General features: G+C 46.1%; 1 protein-coding gene and 2 long non-coding RNA genes across 7 annotated transcripts in view; 1 reads left to right on the forward strand and 2 right to left on the reverse strand.

The window, feature by feature from the left end:
* Positions 1-10: 10 nt before the first annotated feature.
* Positions 11-2,306, reverse strand: LOC144337730 (uncharacterized). Its single transcript, XR_013411212.1, has 2 exons — positions 1,158-2,306; positions 11-1,070 (listed from the first exon to the last, which is right to left on the reverse strand). It is a non-coding gene; the product is annotated as an uncharacterized LOC144337730 (long non-coding RNA).
* Positions 2,307-2,762: 456 nt separating this feature from the next.
* GLG1 (golgi glycoprotein 1) overlaps positions 2,763-21,381 on the reverse strand; it is a 158,848-nt gene continuing 140,229 nt past the window's right edge. For 2 of the 5 annotated variants that reach the window (XM_077984672.1, XM_015126616.3), the window contains 11 exons: positions 20,451-20,568; positions 19,274-19,366; positions 17,189-17,326; positions 14,867-14,990; positions 14,004-14,146; positions 13,650-13,751; positions 11,223-11,330; positions 8,822-8,942; positions 7,611-7,717; positions 3,985-4,148; positions 2,763-2,938 (listed from right to left, as the gene is read on the reverse strand). In XM_077984672.1, coding sequence (XP_077840798.1) covers positions 2,863-2,938; positions 3,985-4,148; positions 7,611-7,717; positions 8,822-8,942; positions 11,223-11,330; positions 13,650-13,751; positions 14,004-14,146; positions 14,867-14,990; positions 17,189-17,326; positions 19,274-19,366; positions 20,451-20,568 — 1,294 coding nt within the window. In that variant the 3' untranslated portion in view covers positions 2,763-2,862. Of the gene's footprint in view, positions 2,939-3,758; positions 4,149-7,610; positions 7,718-8,821; positions 8,943-11,119; positions 11,331-13,649; positions 13,781-13,976; positions 14,147-14,866; positions 14,991-17,188; positions 17,327-19,273; positions 19,367-20,450; positions 20,569-21,381 lie in introns of those variants that run through there. The other 3 variants (XR_013411201.1, XM_077984674.1, XM_077984673.1) reach the window with 3 other exon arrangements.
* Positions 11,591-21,126, forward strand: LOC144337732 (uncharacterized). Its single transcript, XR_013411216.1, has 3 exons — positions 11,591-11,717; positions 19,788-19,885; positions 20,708-21,126. It is a non-coding gene; the product is annotated as an uncharacterized LOC144337732 (long non-coding RNA).

Genomic DNA, 21,381 nt, shown 5'->3' on the forward strand with positions numbered 1-21,381 from the left:
AAGTTCTGACTTGGAGTATGTTCTGTGGCAGGGGAGGAAATGGGAAGGGAAGGCCTCTTTTCAGTGAAGCAACCTCCTCTCCCCAGATGACTCACTGTAGTAGGAACTTCAGGGCAGAAGTCGCACCACAGGCCTGGAGGTTGGGAGGATAGGAGACACTTCCAGAAGCCACACTGACATAAGAAGAGAATCTTCTCTTGGGAAGGCCAAGGGAAGTCAGCCACATAATTCCCTTTCCAATCTGCCTTGATAAAACATAAAACATGAATGTAGACACCCTCACCACTGGATTCTTCTGTTAGTTGATCTCAGGTAACAGAAACAAATAAAATTTGACAGGAACTTTCTGTAGCATATTCAGGGAAAGCTGTCTCTTCACCAGGATGCATCCCCACCCCAGCCAGCTGAGTGACTCACTGTTCCCAAGAAGAGTAAGGACAGCACGAGACAGCCAAAGGCCTGCAGTGTGTTCAAGTCAATACCTGCTCACTCAATACTAGCTCACCAGCCACCCTAGAATTCACCTAGCTTCCAAGGATGCACTGGCTCAGAACTGGGGCTGGTAGCCCGGGGAAGATCGCTTTCCCGGGGGTGATCCCAAGCCTATGGAGTGCATGGCTCCCCTGCTGGCACTTCTTGCTAACAGGCTCGTCTAGGGACAGCAGCAACAGCAGCAGAAGTCCAGCAGGTACCCAGGTGAAGGCCTCACAGAGCTCCCGTCTGTGGGAGAAGCTCCACTGGGAACAGTTTGTCTTGTTCTTAATAGTTTGCCCAGACAGCTCACCTTCAGTACCCCAGAGCCTCCAGCCTGGCAGCCCGGGCTCCAGGTGCCTCCAGAGGGCTGTGGGACACACTATGCATAAGAGTCACAGAGACCCTGGCATGAACTGGTAAGTCCAGATGACAGTGACACAGTTGCTGTAACTGTTAGCAAGTACCTGAAGCCTTAGCCTTGGCAAAACCCCCTACTCTCTACTTCTATTACTGTTGGTGGGCTGCACATCAGGAGAATAGACACAGGCCAGAGTCCATCATCCGCTCGCATCCACAGAAGGGTCACTGTTACTCTTCTTGACCATTTCTCAGCCAGTTGATTGACCTATGAGGCCAGGGACCGGGGTGTCCCAGGCCCTGTTTTGTTTTGTCAAATGAGGGACTTAATGAGTACGGCCAGTGCAGACTTCACTGGCCGTGGAACTTAGAAACACTTGCTCAGGGCCCTGCCTGGGGCTCTCAAGAGCCAGTCACTGGAAAATGCTCCAACTAGGATGATGAAAGAAATTCTTGTAATAAGCAATTGAAGATACTGGCAGAGCTATCTTTTCTATTCTGACCATTTATAATGATGACAAATGTTTCGGCTGGGCATGGTGGCTCACACCTGTAATCCCAGCACTTTGGGAGGCTGAGGCGGGTGGATCATGAGGTCAGGAGTTCAAGACCAGCCTGGCCAAGATGGTGAAACCTGTCTCTACTAAAAATACAAAAATTAGCCAGGCATGATGGCAGTTGCCTGGAAAACCAGCTACTCAGGAGGCGGAGGCAGAGAATTGCTTGAACCCAGGAGGTGGAGACTGCAGTAACCTGAGATCGCGCCACTGCACTGCAGCCTGGGCAACAGAACAATACTCCACCTCAAAAAAAAAAAAAAAAAAAAAAAAAAAAGATGACAGATGTTTCAAGAACAAAATTCCTCATCAAACTTCCAAATCTGCAGACGACGAATGGGATTTTCTCTCAATTCAGAAAGAACAGAAATATCAAGACAATTAGAACTTTAAGGGTGTTTCCGCATACTGGGAAGGAGACTGCAGAGAGGAAGGATACCCCACCCGGTCAAATAGTGAACATCCATCCTACCTGCAAACCACACCAGACACGTCCGTAGGCACCTGCATGTACATGACATTCCTGGTTCTTGATATTAAGCCTCAGCGGTCCCCAGCCCCCAGGGGACCTGCAGAGACTCTCGGGCCACTCAGTCTGGCTGGCAGTGGCGGGAGACAGTGTGTGCTGCTCGCACCCTGAGTTTCCAGTTTTAGGAGACTGAAGCATCCCAGACAGCTGTGGACAATCAGGAAGACCCTACGAGCAGGACCGAAGGGACTAAGCAGCTTAGCAGCTTCCCTTGGTGACTTGGCAGGGGGACAATCAGTTGGCTTCTGGAACCCACTGCCTCCAGGAAGGGCAGCAAAATAGAAAAAAAGAAAGAAAACCACAGTATTCAAATATATGTCAGTCAGATTAGACAAGGAGTAACTTGGATCAACTGATCCACAAACTGACACGCCTTGTACTGAACACCCTTCAAGGGAAGACGAGTGTCGCTCTGGTCCTGCAGCGTGCGTGGACCGTGCAGAGCAGAGGCAGGAGTCGGGGGCACCGAGGGCGGGCCTTGGTCTACATGGATAGTTTTAGGCACGTGATTTATAATACTTTGTGGACATCTAACAGGTTAATAAAATATATATTATATAAATATATCTCCTACTGTACACACAGCTCTCTTGTGCAGCCACTGTGATCTCATGCCCCAAACTAAACCAAAGGACAGCCAGGCTGAACTATGATGTCCAGACCCCTCCCTTTCATACCCCAGACTTGGCATCTCCACACTGGAGGAATGAGGCAGGATGGCCAAGAATATTGCTTTTATAAAGCCCATATTCTGCAAAGGTTGATGAGTCACCAAAATACAACATTTAGCCAATGCCTACCAGAGTGGGTACACGCAGCAAACGGACAAAAAGAAAAAAAACAGAGCAAATCCTCCATCTTTTAATGTGATAACTTTCCACACCCTCTCCACGTGGAGGCACAAAGGAGCCTGTCTGGGAAGTTTGTCTGGAGTGTGCAGAAAGGTCAGGCTGGACTGCCTGTCACATCCTGAGACCACACTAAACCTTTATAAGCCATTGTCTCTGACCTGTATTGTAGCCTGAAAAATAAAGCAGAGTGAGTCAAACCGCTGGCTCCCACTTCCTGCCCTGCTGCTCCCCACACCCATCTTTAAGGACCCCTCCCACCACAGTCCCGCCTCCCGATGAAGCGCAGAGCTTCCGGAGTGACTGAAGCCTCAGCAGGGCCGGTCCAGACACGGCTGAGTCCTGTGCTGCCCTGGAGGAGGAAGGTTCCTGGGATCCTGCTGCCCCAGGACTTGGGATCCAGCCTCTCAGTGCAGATGGATGGATTGTTCAACTTCACAAACTTTCGGTCCCTTCCCCTCCCCAGCTGCCCTTGGTCTAGGGAGGCTCATGCTTTGCTTCAACGAAGTGAGGAGACCACAGAAATACCCATGGCCGTGGGGCTGTGACCAGCAGTGGCTGATTAGGGTAGAAACTGCAAAGCGTCACTGTCTCAGCAGAAGAAAGCAGGACCCCACACAGCCTGGGGAACGGCTGCCCACCCACTCCTCGGTGAAGACCATGGCCCTGGCGAGGCCCCAAGGTGCTTCTGAGAGATGAACGAGACACCTCAGTCATGGCACACTGGCTGGTGTGCTTCCCCTCCAAGTCCTGTCTTTGTTTTACACAGTCATAGGAAAGAAATAACCCCATTGCCCAGATCAAGCCTGGAGGAGATGCATTACTATATACATTTTTTTCTTTAAAAATTTTTTTTTTTTTTTTGGTGGTTTTCTTAAAAAAAGCCTTTGAGTTGCAGGTCAGGTGAGTTGGTTCTGGAAGTACCGGAAGTTCTGTTGGTATGAGAGAGACTGTCTACAGGCAGGTTAACCCAAGTTTGCCAACAAAGGCAGTAACCCCAGCGGCCAGCTGCTGCTGCTGCACGAACGGTGAGGAGGAGGAGGACACCATGGACATGAGTGGAGGCTGGACGGGACAACGCAGTGGACACCTGCTGATGCTCTAACACGGGGTTGGTGTCACCTCTGAGAAGAGTGAGGTGAGTGGGGATGCTATACAAGAGGGCTGTACAAACTGGGCACTGGATAGGTAGTTCCTTTGGTGGTCAAGGTGGCTCTACCTGTCCTTGAGCTCTCGTGTCACTCGCTTGGTGATCCGTCCACACATCAGACCAATCAGGAACAATATACAGATGCTCCCACTGATCACAGAGAGAATGTAGTTCTTAGACGGAGATGTCATTACTTGCATGGCAAGATCAGAGAAGCCATCTGCTGGGGCCACCTAGAATGACACAGGGCAACGTGATTCTCTGAGAGAGCACTGGGCTGGTGACAGTGCTAGGTCTAACTTATCCCTCTCAGTTCCTAGTTTAATTTATGTCTTTTCTTTTGGAGAGGGAGGGCAGGAGACAAGAAAAATCAACATAGAGCTGTAACTCTTTTTCCTGATCATAAAACTATACACACGTCTACTGCACAAAATTAGAACTACAGAAAGAGACAAAATGGTGCAGTCACCCACGATTCCATCACAGTGATCACCACTAACGTCACAACACTGAAGATGTGTCGGGCTCCCCCTGCCCTCGCTCATTTAGTCCTCACACCAAGCCTAGCAGGCAGATTTCACCACTCCCATACTCTGGATGGAGAGTCAGTGCCCGGGGGTGAGCATGGTTAAATGACTTCTTTTTTTTTTTTTTTTTTTTTGGAGACGGAGTCTTGCTCTGTTGCCCAGGCCAGAGTGCAGTGGCGCCATCTCGGCTCACTGCAAGCTCCGCCTCCCGGGTTCATGCCATTCTCCCGCCTCAGCCTCCGGAGTAGCTGAGACTACAGGTGCCCACCACCACGCCTGGCTAACTTTTTTTGTAGTTTCAGTAGTGACGGGGTTTCACCGTGTTAGCGAGGATGGTCTCGAACTCCTGACCTCGTGATCCGCCTGGCCTCAGCCTCCCAAAGTGCTGGGATTACAGGCGTGAGCCACCGCGCCCGGCCTGTTAAATGACTTCTACAAGGCCACGAGTTCTTCTATCTTTTGATTTATGCTCTTTAACTGCATTTGCTCCCTTTCTTTAAAAAATAAAGAGAAAAGTTGAGACTGTTTTGTACATTCTGTATTTTGTAAATTCTATTTTTTTTTTTTTTGAGATGGAGTCTCATTCTGTTACCCAGGCATTGTGCAGTGGCACAATGTCAGTTCACCACAACCTCTCCCTCCCGGGTTTAAGCGATTCTCCTCCTTCACCCACACCAGTAGCGGGGACTACAGGCGCACACCACCATGCACAGCTAATTTTTTTGGTATTTTTAGTAGAGACGGGGGGGGGGGTTTCACTATGTTGGGCAGGCTGGTCTCGAACTCCTGATCTTGTGATCCGCCCGCCTTGGCCTCCCAAAGTGCTGGCGTGAGCCACCGTGCCTGGTCTTGTAAATTCTGTATTATTTGTAAATTCTATATTTTGGCTTTTTTTTTTTTCACTGAGTTGGGGTCTCGCTCTATTGCCCAGGTGGGCGCACAGCGGTGTGATCACAGCTCACTACAGACTCAAACTCTTGGGCTCAAGGGATTCTCCTACCTCAGCCTCCTGAGTAGCTGAGACTACAAGTGCACTACCATGCCTGGCTAATTAAAAAATTTTTCTTGGCCAGGTGTGGTGGCTTATACCTGTAATCCCAGCACTTTGGGAGGCCGAGATGGTGGACCACGAAGTCAGGAGTTTGAGACCAGCCTGGCCAACATGGTGAAATCCTGTCTCTACTAAAAACACAAAAATTAGCTGGGCATGGTGGCGCTCGCCTGCAATTCCAGCTACTGGGGAGGCTGAGGCAGGAGAGTCACTTGAACCTGGGAGGTAGAGGTTGCAGTGAGCCGAGACTGCACTACTGGACTCCAGCCTGGGCAACAGGGCGAGAAACCGTCTCAAAAAAAAAAAAAAAAAGTTTGTTTTTTTTTGTAGAGATGGGGACTCCCTATGTTGCCCAAGCTGGTCTCGAACTCCTGGGCTCAAGTGATCCTCCTGCCTCAGTCTCCCAAGGTGCTGGGATTATAGGTGTGAGCCACTGACCCAGCCTGTATTTTGACTTTTTTCATTCACCATTATATCATAAGCATTTCCCACATCATAAACAATGTGCAGGCCGAGACCAGCCTAGAGAACATAGCCAAGACCTTGTCTCCACAAAAAAATTACAAAATTAGCTGGGTGTGGTGGCATGCACCTGTGGTCCCAGCTATTCAAAGACGATCACTTTAGCCCAGGAGTTCGAGGCTGCAGTGAGCCATGTTCGCACCACTGCACTGCAAACAAGACTTATATTGACAGAATATATTTAACTGTCCTCCACTTGTGGACATTTATAATTTAATGTCAGCTAGTTTTCATCCTCAGTTTTCCAATGCTTTCCCTAACGGACCTCAGTGGTAGCCTGCTATGGCAGAATCGGACTGAAAGGGTCCCCAGGTGCACATGCGCCCATTCTTTTGCATCCTAGCCCGGCTGCTGAGATAGTGTGGCTCAGAGGCGTCTGGGCTATTTCTATGCTCATATCATGTACACAGAACAGAGTAGGGAGGCGTGAGATGAATGAGATTTGAGCTCCAATAGTTGCCAACACAAAACAAGCCGTGAATTACTCTGAGTCACTCTGAAGCAGTAATACACAGCTCAAAGGAGTGGATACAATGAGGGAGAATGAAGTAATGCAGCATCTCCTGCTGCCGCTTCCCTGAGCCACCAGCTTCAAAGGCAACTTTCTTCCCTTGGGAGAAGGGTGAGGAGAGTGTTGACTACTGTGACAGACAGGGGCCCTCCCTTGTACCTTCCTGCTGTCGAGCGATGAAGACTTTCTCTGATTGTTCCTCTCGCCTTGTTATCCTTGACTTGGAAGTACACGGGTGATAAAATTGGTCAGGAAGGAGGGGTGGTCCTGGGATTACTCTCTTGATCTTAGGCCACTACAAACGTCTATCCCAATATGAGTTGATACAAAAGCATGGATCTAAAAACCAGAGGGACTCTGGGCAAGTCATGACCTCTGAAGTCAGTTTCCTTCAACGTAAAGTGAGGAAATAGTCATTCTACTCACCTCACAGGGTTTCAAGGTTCATATGAGGCAATATGTCCACCAAAATGTTATATAAACTAAAAAGCAATGTGTACACGAGAAGAACTGTTATTCTTCTCACTGAGGCTGAACCTCTGTAGGAAAAATTTCCCCAGCCCAAGTCTCCCTGGGTATCATACACATTCATGAGTGTCCTACAGTCCCTCTTCATCCCCTTCTTCTCCATGTTCCAGACCAGATGAGTACTGGCCTCACATATGTATTTTTCTCCTGAAGACTGTAAAATGATAAAAATAAGCTTCAAGATAGGCGAGGCTGGATTTCCTTCTTTTGCCATGGGCGTGACATCTCTTTTCTCTCTGGGTGACTCACTTTTCAGAAGTGAACAGTGGGCAAACTGAGAAAGGAGTGACCTTGGCAAAGCCATGCAGACAGTCTGATGTACAGGGAGATGGCTCCAGGCTTATGGACAGCCAAGGAATTTTAAAAGTACACTGACCAAGTTTTCAAACACACTTATTGCTAGCCTCACAATAAGGACAAGACCAGTGCAATATCTGAGACTGGACAACCACAGCGAGGAGAGCAGCATGGCCTTTGCTCAAGGATGACATGCAAATTGATGAAGTGCTCCATATTTTTTTATTTTTGTAAAAAAGGAGATTCTCTTGGTCATTACCTTTGCTGCATAACTCCACATTTCAATCCGGTCATTGAGGCGCTTTTTGCACTCGGGTTGTAACCTCACCCGCTTATCCTCCAGCGCTTCCATGAGACAGGACATTTCTGTGGGAGGAAACGAATAATAAGAAGAACCTGAAACTGTACAGAATAGAGACGTTTCTGTAAAGATGGGGAAAAGGGTACACAACCACCAGAGAATTGAGATCTGTAGGCTCAACAAAGTTAAATACATACTAGGAAATTTGACCCAGGATCCAACAATGGAGAGAAACGGTAAGTAATCTCCAGGGTTGGCGTCCAAAGCCTCTCTTAAAACCTCCTTATTTTTAGAGCCAGGTGTGGTGGCAAACACCTGTAATCCCAGATACTTGGGAAGCTGAGGCAGGAGGATCCCTTGAGCCCAGGAGTTTGAGACTGCAATATAGTAACACCTTGTTTCAAAAAATGAAAACGAAAACAGGCTGGGCATAGTGGCTTATGCCTGTAATCCCAGCACTTTGGGAGGCCAAGGTGGGTGGATCATTTGAAGTCAGGAGTTTGAGACCAGCCTGTCTGGCTAATATGGCAAAACCCTGTCTCTACTAAAAAAATACAAAAATGAGCCAGGCATAGTGGTGGGTGCCTGTAGTCTCAGCTACTCAGGAGGTTAAGGTGGGAAAATAACTTGAACCCAGGAGGCGGAGGTTGCAGTGAGCTGAGATCATGCCACCACACTCCAGCCTGGGCGACAGAGTGAGACTCTGTCTCAAAAAAATAAATAAAAACAAAAAACTTCTATTCATTTCATTGGGCATATGTGGCTCAGAAAGAACTTTCACACCTGCCTTGGCTCCCTCCTCACATAGAACCTGTCTACTGAGTTCACTGTGGCCACCGGGGAAGTGTATGAAGCTGTCTTTTAGTTTGGGCACCGGGAAAAAGACCATGATGATGACTTTAACTTCTGCTTCCCTAACAAATACCTCAACTCTCCCTGTTCATCACATCTTTAGCTCTGCTCATGACGAGGTCAGTTCAAACTTGCAGGCTTATTCCTAAATTTATGATGGCATAAAGGCCTAGTTTTGGCATCACCCAGGTCCCCAGGGAATGTTGTCTATGACTGGGCTACAACTACAGACCACAGTAGCTGCAACTGATGTCTAATAGGGAATCTTTGCTCTTCCCAAGAGAGTTCAGACAGGATCAGAGTGAACACAGACTTACGACGCCCGCGGCCAGGGGTGATGGCTGCACAGTGGTGTTTAATGTCCAGGGCGCAAGCAGTATGAAGTACCGGGTCAACAAAGATGTCTGCTTTGCTTTCCTTCAGCATGTTTAAAACTTCCTGGAAAGGGAGGGTCATTGCGGACAGAGCTTTTGAAGGGGAAATGCATCAGATCTGTTGTCTGTAAATACTTCATATACAAATAAGCAAGGGGGGAAAGTTGAGGGCTAACAACAGACACCACTCTGGGACAGGTTGCAAGGTGGTGATGATATACAGAATGCAGATGAATAACTACCTTTCAGAGATACAAAACTGTGTGTTTAAAAAAAGCAGGGGACTGTAAGTGACTATAAGATCAGATTTGGGTTTTTGGCATTCCCATATGTCATGTCATATCATTTTAAAGTACCTAAATGTTAATATTTTTATTGGTGTGATACAATTACTGTGTTACTTTAAGAAATATAAAAATGTGAAATCTTAAAATCAGAGTTATATGCTGTATTAAAATTCTCAATCAGGACTGGGGTGGTGGCTCATGCCTATAATCCCAGCACTCTAGGAGGCCAAGGTAGGAGTTTGAGACCTGTGTGGGTAACAAAGCAAGACACCCATCTCTATAGAAAATTAAAAAAAAAATTAGCTGGGCATAATCGTATGCCCTGCAGTCCTAGCCACCTGGGAGGTTGAGGTGGCAGGATCACTTGATCCCAGTTTGAGGTTCAGTGAGCTATGACTGTACCACTGCACTCCATCCTGGGAGACAGAGTGAGACCCTATCTCAAACAAAAACAAAAACAAAAAAATTCCAATTAGATAAAGGTATATTTATTTAAAATGTTCTACTCTACCGTTGTCCTCAGAAAAAAAAAAAAAAAAACCAGAATGGACAGGGCATAACATCTACTACAAGAGCAATTCTTATTTGTGTTTATAGATGTCCTGAATGAGAGGAATATCAACACAATGGAACTGAAATCAACTCTGCAGATTCTCCATTTATACATAATGGAACGTTGGGAGGTAAAGATAGGCCAGAAATGTTTCCATAAATAAAAGTTAGTATGCTCCAGACAAGACTCTAGTTCCTATAAAACAATAGTGAGAGAAATCAAAACCAAAAACCAAAGGCCAAACAATATTCTAAAATCCGCCCCAAAGTTACATGGGATCATGTGATGATAAAGGAGGCAAAGGAAAATATACCGATCTAGCTTTCGACCACTCCCACCATTCCTCAGAAATGTAGAATCAGGAACATTTTTAACAGATGAAAAATTCGCACATAATATTCTCAATGATTCCATAATGACAGCAATGAAACTCTTTTTTAAAAGGTTAATTTTGGCCAGACGTGGTGGCTCACGCCTGTAATCCCAGCACTTTGGTAGGCCAAGGCAGGTGGATCACGAGGTTAGGAGATCGAGACCATCCTGGTTAACACAGTGAAACCCCGTCTCTACTAAAAATACAAAAAAATTAGACGGGGTGGTGGGCGCCTGTAGTCCCAACTACTTGGGAGGCTGAGGCAGGAGAATGGTATGAACCTGGGAGGTGGAGCTTGCAGTGAGCCGAGATGGCACCACTACACTCCAGCCTGGGCAACAGAGCGAGACTCCATCTCAAAAAAAAGAAAAAAGTTACTTTTTTAAAAAAGATCAAGTATATTATTTCATTTTCAATTTTGCAAGATAATGTATGCTTAGTGATCATATTTTGACAAAAAAAATTTTTTTTTGAGCTGGAGTCTCACTCTGTCACCAGGCTGGAGTGAAGTGGTGTGATCTCAGCTCACTGTAACCTCTGCCTCCTGGGTTCAAGTGATTCTCCTGCCTCAACCTCCCGAGTAGCTAGGACTACAGGTGTGCGCCACCATGCCCAGCTAATTTTTGTATTTTTAGTAAAGATGGGATTTCACCATGTTGGTCAGGATGTTCTCGATCTCTTGACCTCATGATCCAGCTGCCTTGGCCTCCCAAAGTGCTGGGATCATAGGCATGAGCCACCATGCCTGGCTAATAAATGCTTTTATATAACATTTCTGAAATGAACTAGTTTTAGTTTCACTGATTTCTATAAATGTGGAACATTTACTGATTGATATATTGCTACTGGCATTTAGGTTTGGTAGTACACTCACAGTGTCTTTAAACAACGATCTAGTCATGGGGATGAGACATATTCATGTAATCAGTACATGTGAAAAGAATATTCACATTGTAGAAGACGAGCAGTCAAGACCAAATGAAAGTTTGGTAAGAAGGAACAGCAAGAAAAGAGTGCTGGGCAGAAGGTTTAGATTTTTGGTTTTATTACCAAGGTAGGCAGACTACAGCATTAAAAGGAAGAGGAAAAATAAAAGAAAATGAAGTGAGGAAAACAGGTGACGGTGTTTACCTTTTTACACAATTCTGTTTTGATCTTGAGCAGGTTGACTTTGAGGCACTCTTCCACCTGACCTGTTTGCTCTTGGGCTGCTGCTTCTTCAGCACATAGACTGGAGATCTGTTCAGGAGACCAAAAAAACAAAGCCACCCCACTGAGCACAGAAATGAACCAACAGTTTCTTCTTTTTTTTCGTTTTTTGTTTTTTGAGACAGAGTCAAGCTCTGCCGCCCAGGCTGGAGTGCAGTGGTGCAATCTCGGCTCACTGCAACCTCTGCCTCCCAGGTTCAAGTGATTCTCCTGCCTCAGCCTCCTGACTAGCTGGGACTACAGGCGCCTGCCACCATTCTTGGCTGATTTTTCTTTTCTTTTTTTTTTTTTGAGACGGAGTCTTGCTCTTGTTGCCCAGGCTGAAGTACAATGGCACAATCTCGGCTCACCACAACCTCCGCCTCTCGTGTTCAAGCAAATCTCCTGCCTCAGCTTCCCGAGTGGCTGGAATTACAGGTATGTGCTACCACGCCCAATTTTGTACTTTTAGTGGAGACAGAGTTTCTCCATGTTGGTCAGGCTAGTCTCAAACTCTTGACTTCAGGTGATCGCCCGCCTTGGCTTCCCAAAAGGCTGGGATTACAGGGCATGAGCCATCGCACCTGGCCTGATTTTTATATTTTTAGTAGAGATGGGGTTTCGCCATGTTGGCCAGGCTGGTCTCAAACTCCTGACCTCAGGTGATCCTCCTGCCTTGGCCTCCCAAAGTGCTGGGATTACAGGCGTGAGCCACCGCACCCGGCCCTTACTGACAGTTTCAAAAGCAGGTGAGTCTACTGATTCCAATCAGCTCTGGACACCGCAGGATCTGTGCCCCCTCTTCACTGGCCTACTGCTGTTTTACAAGCCGGGGCAGTAGCACTGCTATCACCAGAACCCTTGGTCTCTAAACATGTCAGTTTGATGATCCTCCCACACCTGTGCCAGGGCTCATCTCAAACAGCTTCCTGGTGGGTTTCATACCCCTCCTCCTGTATTGGATGTCAGGCTTCATTCTTCACAAGGACTGGTACACAGAGCAGAAAATCAATAAATGTAGTATCTTTACACTGTCAATACTGAGACTTGAGTCAGATCTCAGGACTTGTCAAAAAGAAGGCTGCTACTTGATTCCACAGGAGCAAGGTTATATATAACCAAATAAAATACAAAAAGCAAATGCTTGACATTCACATAGGTTCGGGGTCAAACCAGACTCACAACTTGAAAGTGTGCACACGTGCACACCTGCACATACATGCACATATACACAGGAGTTGAGAAACACAGCCCACAGCAAAGACAAAAACATTAACTTTCCTTGGACAGTTTTATGAGTGAGCTTTTTTGTAATGGCTTTTGCTATGAGCTCCTGAAATATGTTGAACAGGGCTCTCTACAAGGCCTTTTCTAGCTAAGAAGTCCAATAATTTCCAAAGATGGGCACTTTCTTAAAGCCATTATAGAACTACTTTTTTTCTTTTTTTGGAGACGGAATCTCACTCTGTCACCCAGGCTGGAGTGCAGGGGTGCGATCTTGGCTCACTGCAAGCTCCTCCTCCTGGGTTCATGCCTTTCTCCTGCCTCAGCCTCCCGGATAGCTGGGACTACAGGCATGTGCCACCACACCCGGCTAATTTTTTTTTTTTTTTTTTTTTTTAGTAGAGACAGGGTTTCACCATGTTAGCCAGGATGGTTTCAATCTCCTGACCTCATGATCCACCTGCCTCAGCCTCCTGAAGTGTTGGGATTACAGGTGTGTGCCACCGCGCCTGGCCTTTTTTTTTTTTTTTTTTTTTTGAGACAAGAGTCTTGCTCTGTCGCCCAGGTTGGGGTGCAGTGGCACGATCTCAACTCACCGCAACCTCCGTCTCCCGGGTTCAAGTGATTCTCCTGCCTCAGCCTCCTGAGTAGCTGGGATTACAGGTGCGTGCCATCACACCTGGCTAAGTTTTTGTATTTTCAGTAGAGACAGGGTTTTGCCATGTTAGCCAGGCTGGTCATGAACTCCTGACCTCAGGTGATCCACCCTCCTTGGCCTCCCAAAGTGCTGGGATTACAGGCGTGAGCCACCGTGCCCAGCTGGAAGTACTTTTATCTTTCTGGCAAGTCTTGGGTTTACCATACAGAATAAGGAGAAGAGAAGAACAAATTTACACAGAGAGCTATAATGAAAGAACCCCCTTGTTCAATAGAGAAATATGGAACAATGCTTTAGAGTGTCAGGACTAACGCCAAGTTGAATTCAGTGTTATAGAGAACAGGAACGCAGAACATGGAGAGCCTAGAAGATGACCTTCAATTCACCAGATCATTCACAACTGAAGGGAGAGAAAGTAAACAACTTTTCTCCAATGGAAACTTCTCTGAGCAGCTCTGCGCGTAACCAGTTTTGCACGCAAATCCCACCTCGTCTGAGCAGTGCAGCTGGAGCTGAGGATCCAGGCGGTAGTCCAGGGCCGACTCCTGGATAATGATTCGGATCTGGTCTTCACAGTCTGAAGACAGGCGCTGCATGTGACAAAGGGAGGATACATGGGCTGATCAGAAAACGAAGCTTTTGCAGGACATGAAAAAAAAACAAAAAAACAAAAAGAAAAAGAAAAAACAAAACGCCTGCTTTTGATCTGGCCCCTTAGCCCCCCAGGTTCAGGAAGATATGAAAACGGTCTTGGGAAAAGGGGAGCAAGCTAGGGATTTCAAAAGAGAAAATTCCCAGAGGCTCCATAAATACACCTTTGTGGAGAGCCCAGGCCCGTTTACCTGGTCAGCATATCTCAGCTTGAGGCAAGAGATGACTTGTCCTTCTAATTCTGAATCATCCTTGGCCTTAGTCAGGATACCGTGACAGAATTTAGGAATGTCAGCTTTACAGGCTTTTCTTAGCATGGGGTTTAAGCGGTAATCTACAGCAGAAAGCAGCGAGCATGTGACAAAACATTCCACCTGATTCACACATTTTAAGATATCCACCTTCCTAAAGGGAGCATATTATATCAAGGATCATGACTACAACCATGGATTTGTCTATTCAATAAACATTTACTGAGCTCTCACTACCCGGTTTCTAATCAGCAATATGACTTAGTTAACGAGTACTTCTGGAGGTCCTCAGGAATCTTTCTACTCTGCGGGATTTTGTGGGGACTCCAATACTCTAAGGAGTCCTCAGAAAAATCAAGGGGACATCAGCAACCTTCCCCATAACAGATATTTTTGAGAACACTGAGAAAGAAATACAATATCCAACTCACTGTGACCATTAAGTTACGAGGTCTTCCAACCCAGAGCTGAAATGTCTCTGTTCCAAACCAGATTACCCGTACATTCTCCTGGCACACTCATGAAGTTTTATTGAATTTCTAGATTTTTCTTTCCAAGGAATGCCGGCCCTGATTCCTTCTAAACGTTCTTCAAGGGCAGTTTTCTGGTTCTTGTGGCCTCCTCTCTCCCCTGACTCTCCCTCCTTTTTTCTGGATGCTCCTCAAAGGCGGAAGTCCTCCTGCTTACAGACTCCTCCCTTAAAATCCCCAGGCAACAAAGCCCTGGGAGTTTGACTGGATCACTCTGTGGCCACTGAATTCCAGATGCTCCACGGGGCCCGGAGGGCCAAGCCGAGGTCTTACCTGTGTTCTGGGTGATCTGGCGCTTCGTTATCATCTGTTTGCACTTGGGATCCATCAGTTCACTGTTTTTATTTTGCTTCAGGCACTGTAACATGGTTTTAGAATCTGCTTCTGGACAGAACCTCTGCAAAGAAACAGTTTTATACAAACAGCTATCCAAATGTGGCGATTAACTCCATCTGTGACCACTTTTTTTTTTTTTTTTTTCTGGAGACAAAGAGTCTTGCGGTGTCACCCAGGCTGGAGTGCAGTGGCACAATCTCAGCTTACTACAACCTCTGCCTCCCAAGTTCAAGCGATTCTCCTGCCTCAGCCTCCCGAGTCAGCCTCCCGAGCAGCGGGGATGATAGGCATGCGTCACCACACTCAGGTCATTTTTGTATTTTTTTTTTTTAGTAGAGACGAGGTTTCACCATGTTGGCCAGGCTGGTCTTGAACTCCTGATATCAGGTGATCCACCCGCCTCAGCCTCCCAAAGTGCTGGGATTACAGGAGTGAGCCACCGCACCTGGCCACTTTTTTTTTTTTTAAGGCTAAGTCAACTGAAGCAATGGGAGTGTAGAACAAATAAATCTGTAAGTAGCTGTGATCAATTAGTTGTAAATAGCACTGCACTTGGACCAGCCTGTGATCACCCTTAACATCTATCCGAAAGCTGACAAAAGCAGCAGCCTGAAGGCATCATGTGGTACAAGAGGAGCAGCTAGGCCTGAATATGCACCCCACCCCAACTTCCCCTTTCTTCCTTATTCTCTACTACTTCTCACATTTCTTTCTATTGCCTCACTGGTTCTTACACAGGATTGGTTCCCTATCTAGTGGGTGATGTAAAGTTAGATGGCATCTCAGGAACTTACTTATTGTTTAAGCATGAATATAACACTGTAGCAGGTGGCTGTGCAGCCCTCAAGCCCTATCTACCCAACTCCAGTGGGAAAACCTAGGAATTCTCCACTAACCAATGTGAACAAGGATGTGGGGTAAGGACCCATTTGGTTCATCTTAACTAAAGGGTTGTAATCCTACCAAGCAGTAAAGGGCTAGGGTCCTGTAGTGTACACTTACTGTTGTCCTTTAAGTCAGGGATCAGTTTTGTACTAGTAATAAACTCCATCTCTGTTCTGCTAATCCACATGTCTTCAAGTGTCGCAGTGTCTGATACACTCAGGTTGAGACACTTGAGCATCGAGCCTCTCTTCCTAGTTCTGTTTCTAGTTCTCTAAGTGTGTGTGATTATAATCTGCTGACATCTTGTTATGGAGACATGGATTGCTCACTGACTTTTAGAAAATTTTCCAAAGCTCTTTCAGATTAGAGCCTGACATTTCCATTACTACATATGACTCAATTTCATCAGGCCAATTAAAAAGACTGACACTGTAACTTTCAAAATTCTCTCTGGAATTTATTTGATAGTGTAAAAAGCAGCATTTTATTTTAAAGGAAAGCTGAAATAAAGGAGCTAGAACCTTTAGTTTAAGCTTTTTAAAAAAATATTTTTTTTCTTTTTTGAGACAGAGTCTTGCTCTGTCGCTCAGGCTGGAGTGCAGGTGTGATCTGGCTCACTATAGCCTCCGCCTCCTGGGTTCGAGTGATTCTCCTGCCTCAGCCTCCTGAGTAGCTGGGACTACAGGCATGAGCCACCACACCCGGCTAATTTTTGTATTTTTAGCAGAGATGGCGTTTCACCATGTTGGCCAGGCTGGTCTCGAACTCCTGACCTCAGGTGATCCTCCTGCCTCGGCCTCTGAAAGTGCTGGGATTACAGGTGTGAACCACCGTGCCCGGCCAACCTTGAGTTTAGTGTACGTGTGGCGAGATCAAGGAATGGACATCTGAGTACTTAGGTCAGCCCTGCTGCAGGGAACATCTGCTGGAGGACAGAATGAAGCAAAACAACCCGTAGAACAGAAAAATATTCTGAAAGTGGCAGATGGATGATCAGGACACTAGATGGTGACTTTCTCAGTATAGCTACCATTAACTGTCCTCAAAACCAATCATTTATTTATTGCACATCCATTTACTTGTGCTTCAGGTCAAAGTGAGGTCAGTTATCCCAGCTCTGTGGTTTCCAAACTTGACCCTGCATCAGAATCCCCTGGGGAGGCTGTTAAGACGGCTTCGTGCTCTAATCCGAGAGTTTCTGATTCAGCAGATCTGAAGGGGGGCCCAGGAACCCACAGGCTCCCAGGGGGTGCTGCTGCTGCTCGTCTAGGGACCACGCTTTGAGAAAGCTGAGCCTGAGGAAGTTGCTGCCATTGCTTGGGCTTTGTTGTTTTGCTGTTTACCCGTGCCCGGCTTTTGGTATCAGCCCCTCACCTTTATCATCTGCTTGCAGACCCTCATGAGGGTGTAGTCTAGCTCTGGGTCCATCATCTCTGTCTCCTGCAGCTTAAATACTTTCTGGTGGCAGCGGGTGCTTAGCTGCTTCTTGTTTTCTTTCAGACATTCAATAATCTATGGCAAAACAGTTACAGTCAAGTTAAGAGATGTCAGGGACTGCTCATCCATGTGTTCTAATTAAGTATTCAGTTCCAGTGTGCCTCCCATTTCTCTATCCATTTCTCATTCCCAGGCAATAGGAATCAGGATTTCCTCACCAAAGATAAGGATTTACAAGCTTACAGCTGACAGCAAATCCAACTAGATAAAAACTCAGGATGACTGGCAGGCTGTGCTGGAGTCTAATGGAAAAGAAACACAGCCAGCATTTCTGGTTTCTTCTGCCTTCCAGAGCTGCTCCTTGTCCAGATTCCCTCTGGAGCACACAATAGGCTCTCTGCATTTTCCCGGAGCCAACAGCTCCAACTAGACAGTGGGCACAAACCAGGAGGTTCAATTCAATCCACTATTTACCACCTGAAAAAGACTACCGGATGCTAGATATGAATCAGACCCAATTCTCAGCCTGATAAAATCACAGTTGCACATGGCAAACTTATGTAAACAAGTAACTATGATTAAAAAAAGATGAGCTATCACTCAAAATACAAAAGCATAAAGTGTCATGAGATGAATTTTAAGACAGTGAATTAAGTATATCCTGAAATCTTCCCTTCCCTAAACCTTTACATATCATGAAAAGAAGGAAAGCAGATGGGAAGGTGCAGCAGCTGGGGCTATAGTAGGAAGCCATAAGACTTCTGGGAAATCCTCAAGGCATGGCCAATAATCACTAACTAGTTGAGGAACACTAATATCATAAGAAAGATGATAAATAAAATGAACTAAGGAGTCAAAAACTGAGGGCAAGGGGTAATAGAGCAATCGAAACAGAATTTTAAAATACATGAAAAATCCTCAGAACAACACAGAAGACAACAGTAAATAAGAATCAAGAACAGGTAGTTATGAAAAGAAGCAATGAGAAAGCTAGGAAATGAAAAACAAAACTTGACTGGTGGCCTCTCTAGAGTAGAATGGACAGAGCTGAAGAATAAATTATATGCTGGGAAAGAGAACTGAGGAATTACCTAAAATGTACTACAAAGAAATGAAAAGTACCAAAGAAAAAGTTAGAGACATGGAAGATGGACTCAGATGCTCCAGTTGTCTAACAGGAGTTCCAGAAGGAAGGAAAGGGAAAGCAATATGTGAAAGAGCAATGATTGAAAATGTCCCAGAACTGAAGGAAGACACAGATTGTGAGACTGAAAGAGCCAACCGGAAACACACACAAAACAAAAAGCATACCTAATTACATCACACTGAAATTACAGACCATTACAGATAAAGAGAAGACTCTAAAACCTATCAGAAATAGATTAACCACAAAGCAATGAGACTCAGACTGACATCAGACTTTGCACCAGCAATAGTATGATACAAGAGGACGATGAAGTAATTATCTCAAAGGATGAAGCCCTATGGCAATGCCCTTAACTAGAAGAGGTAGCTGAGTAATAAGGAGAACTTTTTTTTAAAAATCACTTGTTTGTACTTCACTCCTGGCAATTCTGGATAGGGTCCTGTTTCTGTGTATTTAAAAAAAAAAGTATCCTAGGTGATTCTGATGTGACGTCTAGTTAAGAACTTCTGTGCAATGGGAACACAGTGAAGAAACAGTTAATTTTGGAGGTGCAGAGCACTGAGAATGCTACAGAGGAGGAGGCATCTGAAGGATCATTAGGAGTTTACCAGGCAGACAAGGTAGGGAAGAATGAGGTAACCTGAAAGAGGGAAGAAAATGAATTAGTGAGGAGTGCAGGTGAAGAACTCAGGGAAACGCAGCCTGATGTAGCTTAAGAAGGGATGATTAGGTTAGAAGGGATGAGATGGGTCCTGTCTCACCAGCAAAAAATAATGACTAAAATGTTACCTTCTTATGGGCACCAGCTTTTGAGAAAAGATTAAATGTTACCTTCACATTACTTTCACAATTAAAAAAGAAAAGCAAAAAGTTACCTGAGCATTGCCATATTGCACAGTGGAACAGTAGTTTTTGATGTCACTCTTGCAGGCTTCATATAGGTCTGGCTCCAGGCGGATGTCCTCCGTCTACATGAGGGAGCCAGCATGGAAAGGTGAGTCTGATTTAGGCTGGAGATGTCAAATGTTCTATAGACTTATTTGTTGATTGCATCTTGTCTAGTGACTCTGGCTTCTACACAGCAAAGTGGCCTTGCAGCAAGAGAATCAGGCTTTACTTTCAATTCTGTCACCAACTAGCTACATGGCCTTGGACCTTCTTTGCAAAATGGAACGCCAAGTCTACCCTGAAACACCTGATCTAGTCCTTCACAGGACTGCTGAGATGTGAAAATCACTTTGGAAAGTCAAAACCATCAATAAATGTAGAGTTCTACTTTTATTATTACTTTAATGAAAGAGCTAGGCTCAAAGTTAGGGAACCAAATCTTTCAGCTTGAAATAAGTCTCTCTGGTTTTTTCTGAGATAGAATCTCGCTCTGTCACCCAGGCTGGAGTGCAGTGGCACCATCTCGGCTCACTGCAACTTCCATCTTCCGGGTTTAAGAGATTCTCCTGCCTCAGTCTTCCAAGTAGCTGGGATTACAGGTATGTGCCACCATAGCTGGCTGAGTTTTGTATTTTTAGTAGAGATGGGGTTTCGCCATGTTGGCCAGGCTGGTCTTGAACTTCTGACCTCAAGTGATTCGATGACATTAGCCTCCCAAAGTGCTGGGATTACAGGAATGAGCCACCTCGCTGACCTGTCTCTTTTAGTACAGGCAGGGTTTCATCACGTTGGCCAGGCTGATTCTGAACTGCTGACCTCAAGTGATCCACCTGCCTTGGCCTCCCAAAGTGCTTGGATTACCTGCATGAGCCACCGCGCCCAGCCCCTGAGGATGTTACTGATCCAGTTATTGGATCGCATGCTTAGTTAGAGCCTGTCTTACAGCTGGACTTCCAGTTATATGTGGGAAGAAAGGTTTTATCATTCAAAATCAAAAGAATGGCACGGGAAGCTAATGGTCATGTGGTAAAACTTTTGCACAGGAATTCAAGTCTTAACCATCACAGTAGTGGATAAAATGCCTCCCCTTTGCCCTAGCCTCTCCCCAGCTTTCCAAGCCCTGACCCACTGTGGTTTCTGGGAGCAGAGGCTGGGAGGCATTACCATCTCCAGCTCCTCCACACGGAGCTGCCTGCGGCACTTCAGGGACACCCTGTGCTCCTTGGCTTCCTGCAGAGTGTCGTTGCGCACGGTCGTGCTCAGGCAGATCACCACGTCCACCCTGCAGGTGAAAGGAGAAGCTTGAGGCTCATGGCCTGAGAGCCAGGCTGCAGGGGGTGGTGGTCATACCATTAAAAATTCAAGATGCCCTTCTGGGGAATGTCTTTCCTGTAAGGCTCACTGTTTTTTTTTTTTCCGAGGGTGCTAAAAGCTGCAATTTGACTGTGGGTGTCATGAAAGGCAGGCAGCAGCGTGAAGACTGACTACATTCCTGACGGAAGGGGAAGCCAGACAGGGCACATGTGTGCAAGGACAGTTCAACATGTGTGTTAAAAACATGTGACCACAGAGGAATGCTGCCCTTAACTCTAGGACTGTACCTTTGATCTACTGTGAAACTCACTCCTGAAAGGTAGAGAAACCTAAGAAAACTGGGAATTTGGTTTATATGAGGGCAAGTGTTCTAGAAATGTCCCTTTCAAAGAGCAACATGGAAGAATTTGGGCAACCACGCTGAAAAAGCTTATCAGTTTCCTCATTAACACTTAATTCTTTCTTTCTTTTTTTTTTTTTTTTGAGACAGAGTCTTGCTCTGTCGCCCAGGCTGGAGTGCAGTGGCGGGATCTCGGCTCACTGCAAGCTCCACCTCCTGGGTTCACGCCATTCTCCTGCCTCAGCCTCTTGAGTAGCTGGGACTACAGGCGCCCGCCACCTCGCCCGGCTAGTTTTTTTGTATTTTTTTAGTAGAGACGGGGTTTCACCGTGTTAGCCAGGATGGTCTCGATCTCCTGACCTCGTGATCCGCCTGTCTCGGCCTCCCAAAGTGCTGGGATTACAGGCTTGAGCCACGGCACCCGGCCCAAGACTTAATTCT

This window comes from Macaca mulatta, chromosome 20 (genome assembly GCF_049350105.2).
Source record: "Macaca mulatta isolate MMU2019108-1 chromosome 20, T2T-MMU8v2.0, whole genome shotgun sequence".
NCBI lineage: Eukaryota > Metazoa > Chordata > Mammalia > Primates > Cercopithecidae > Macaca > Macaca mulatta.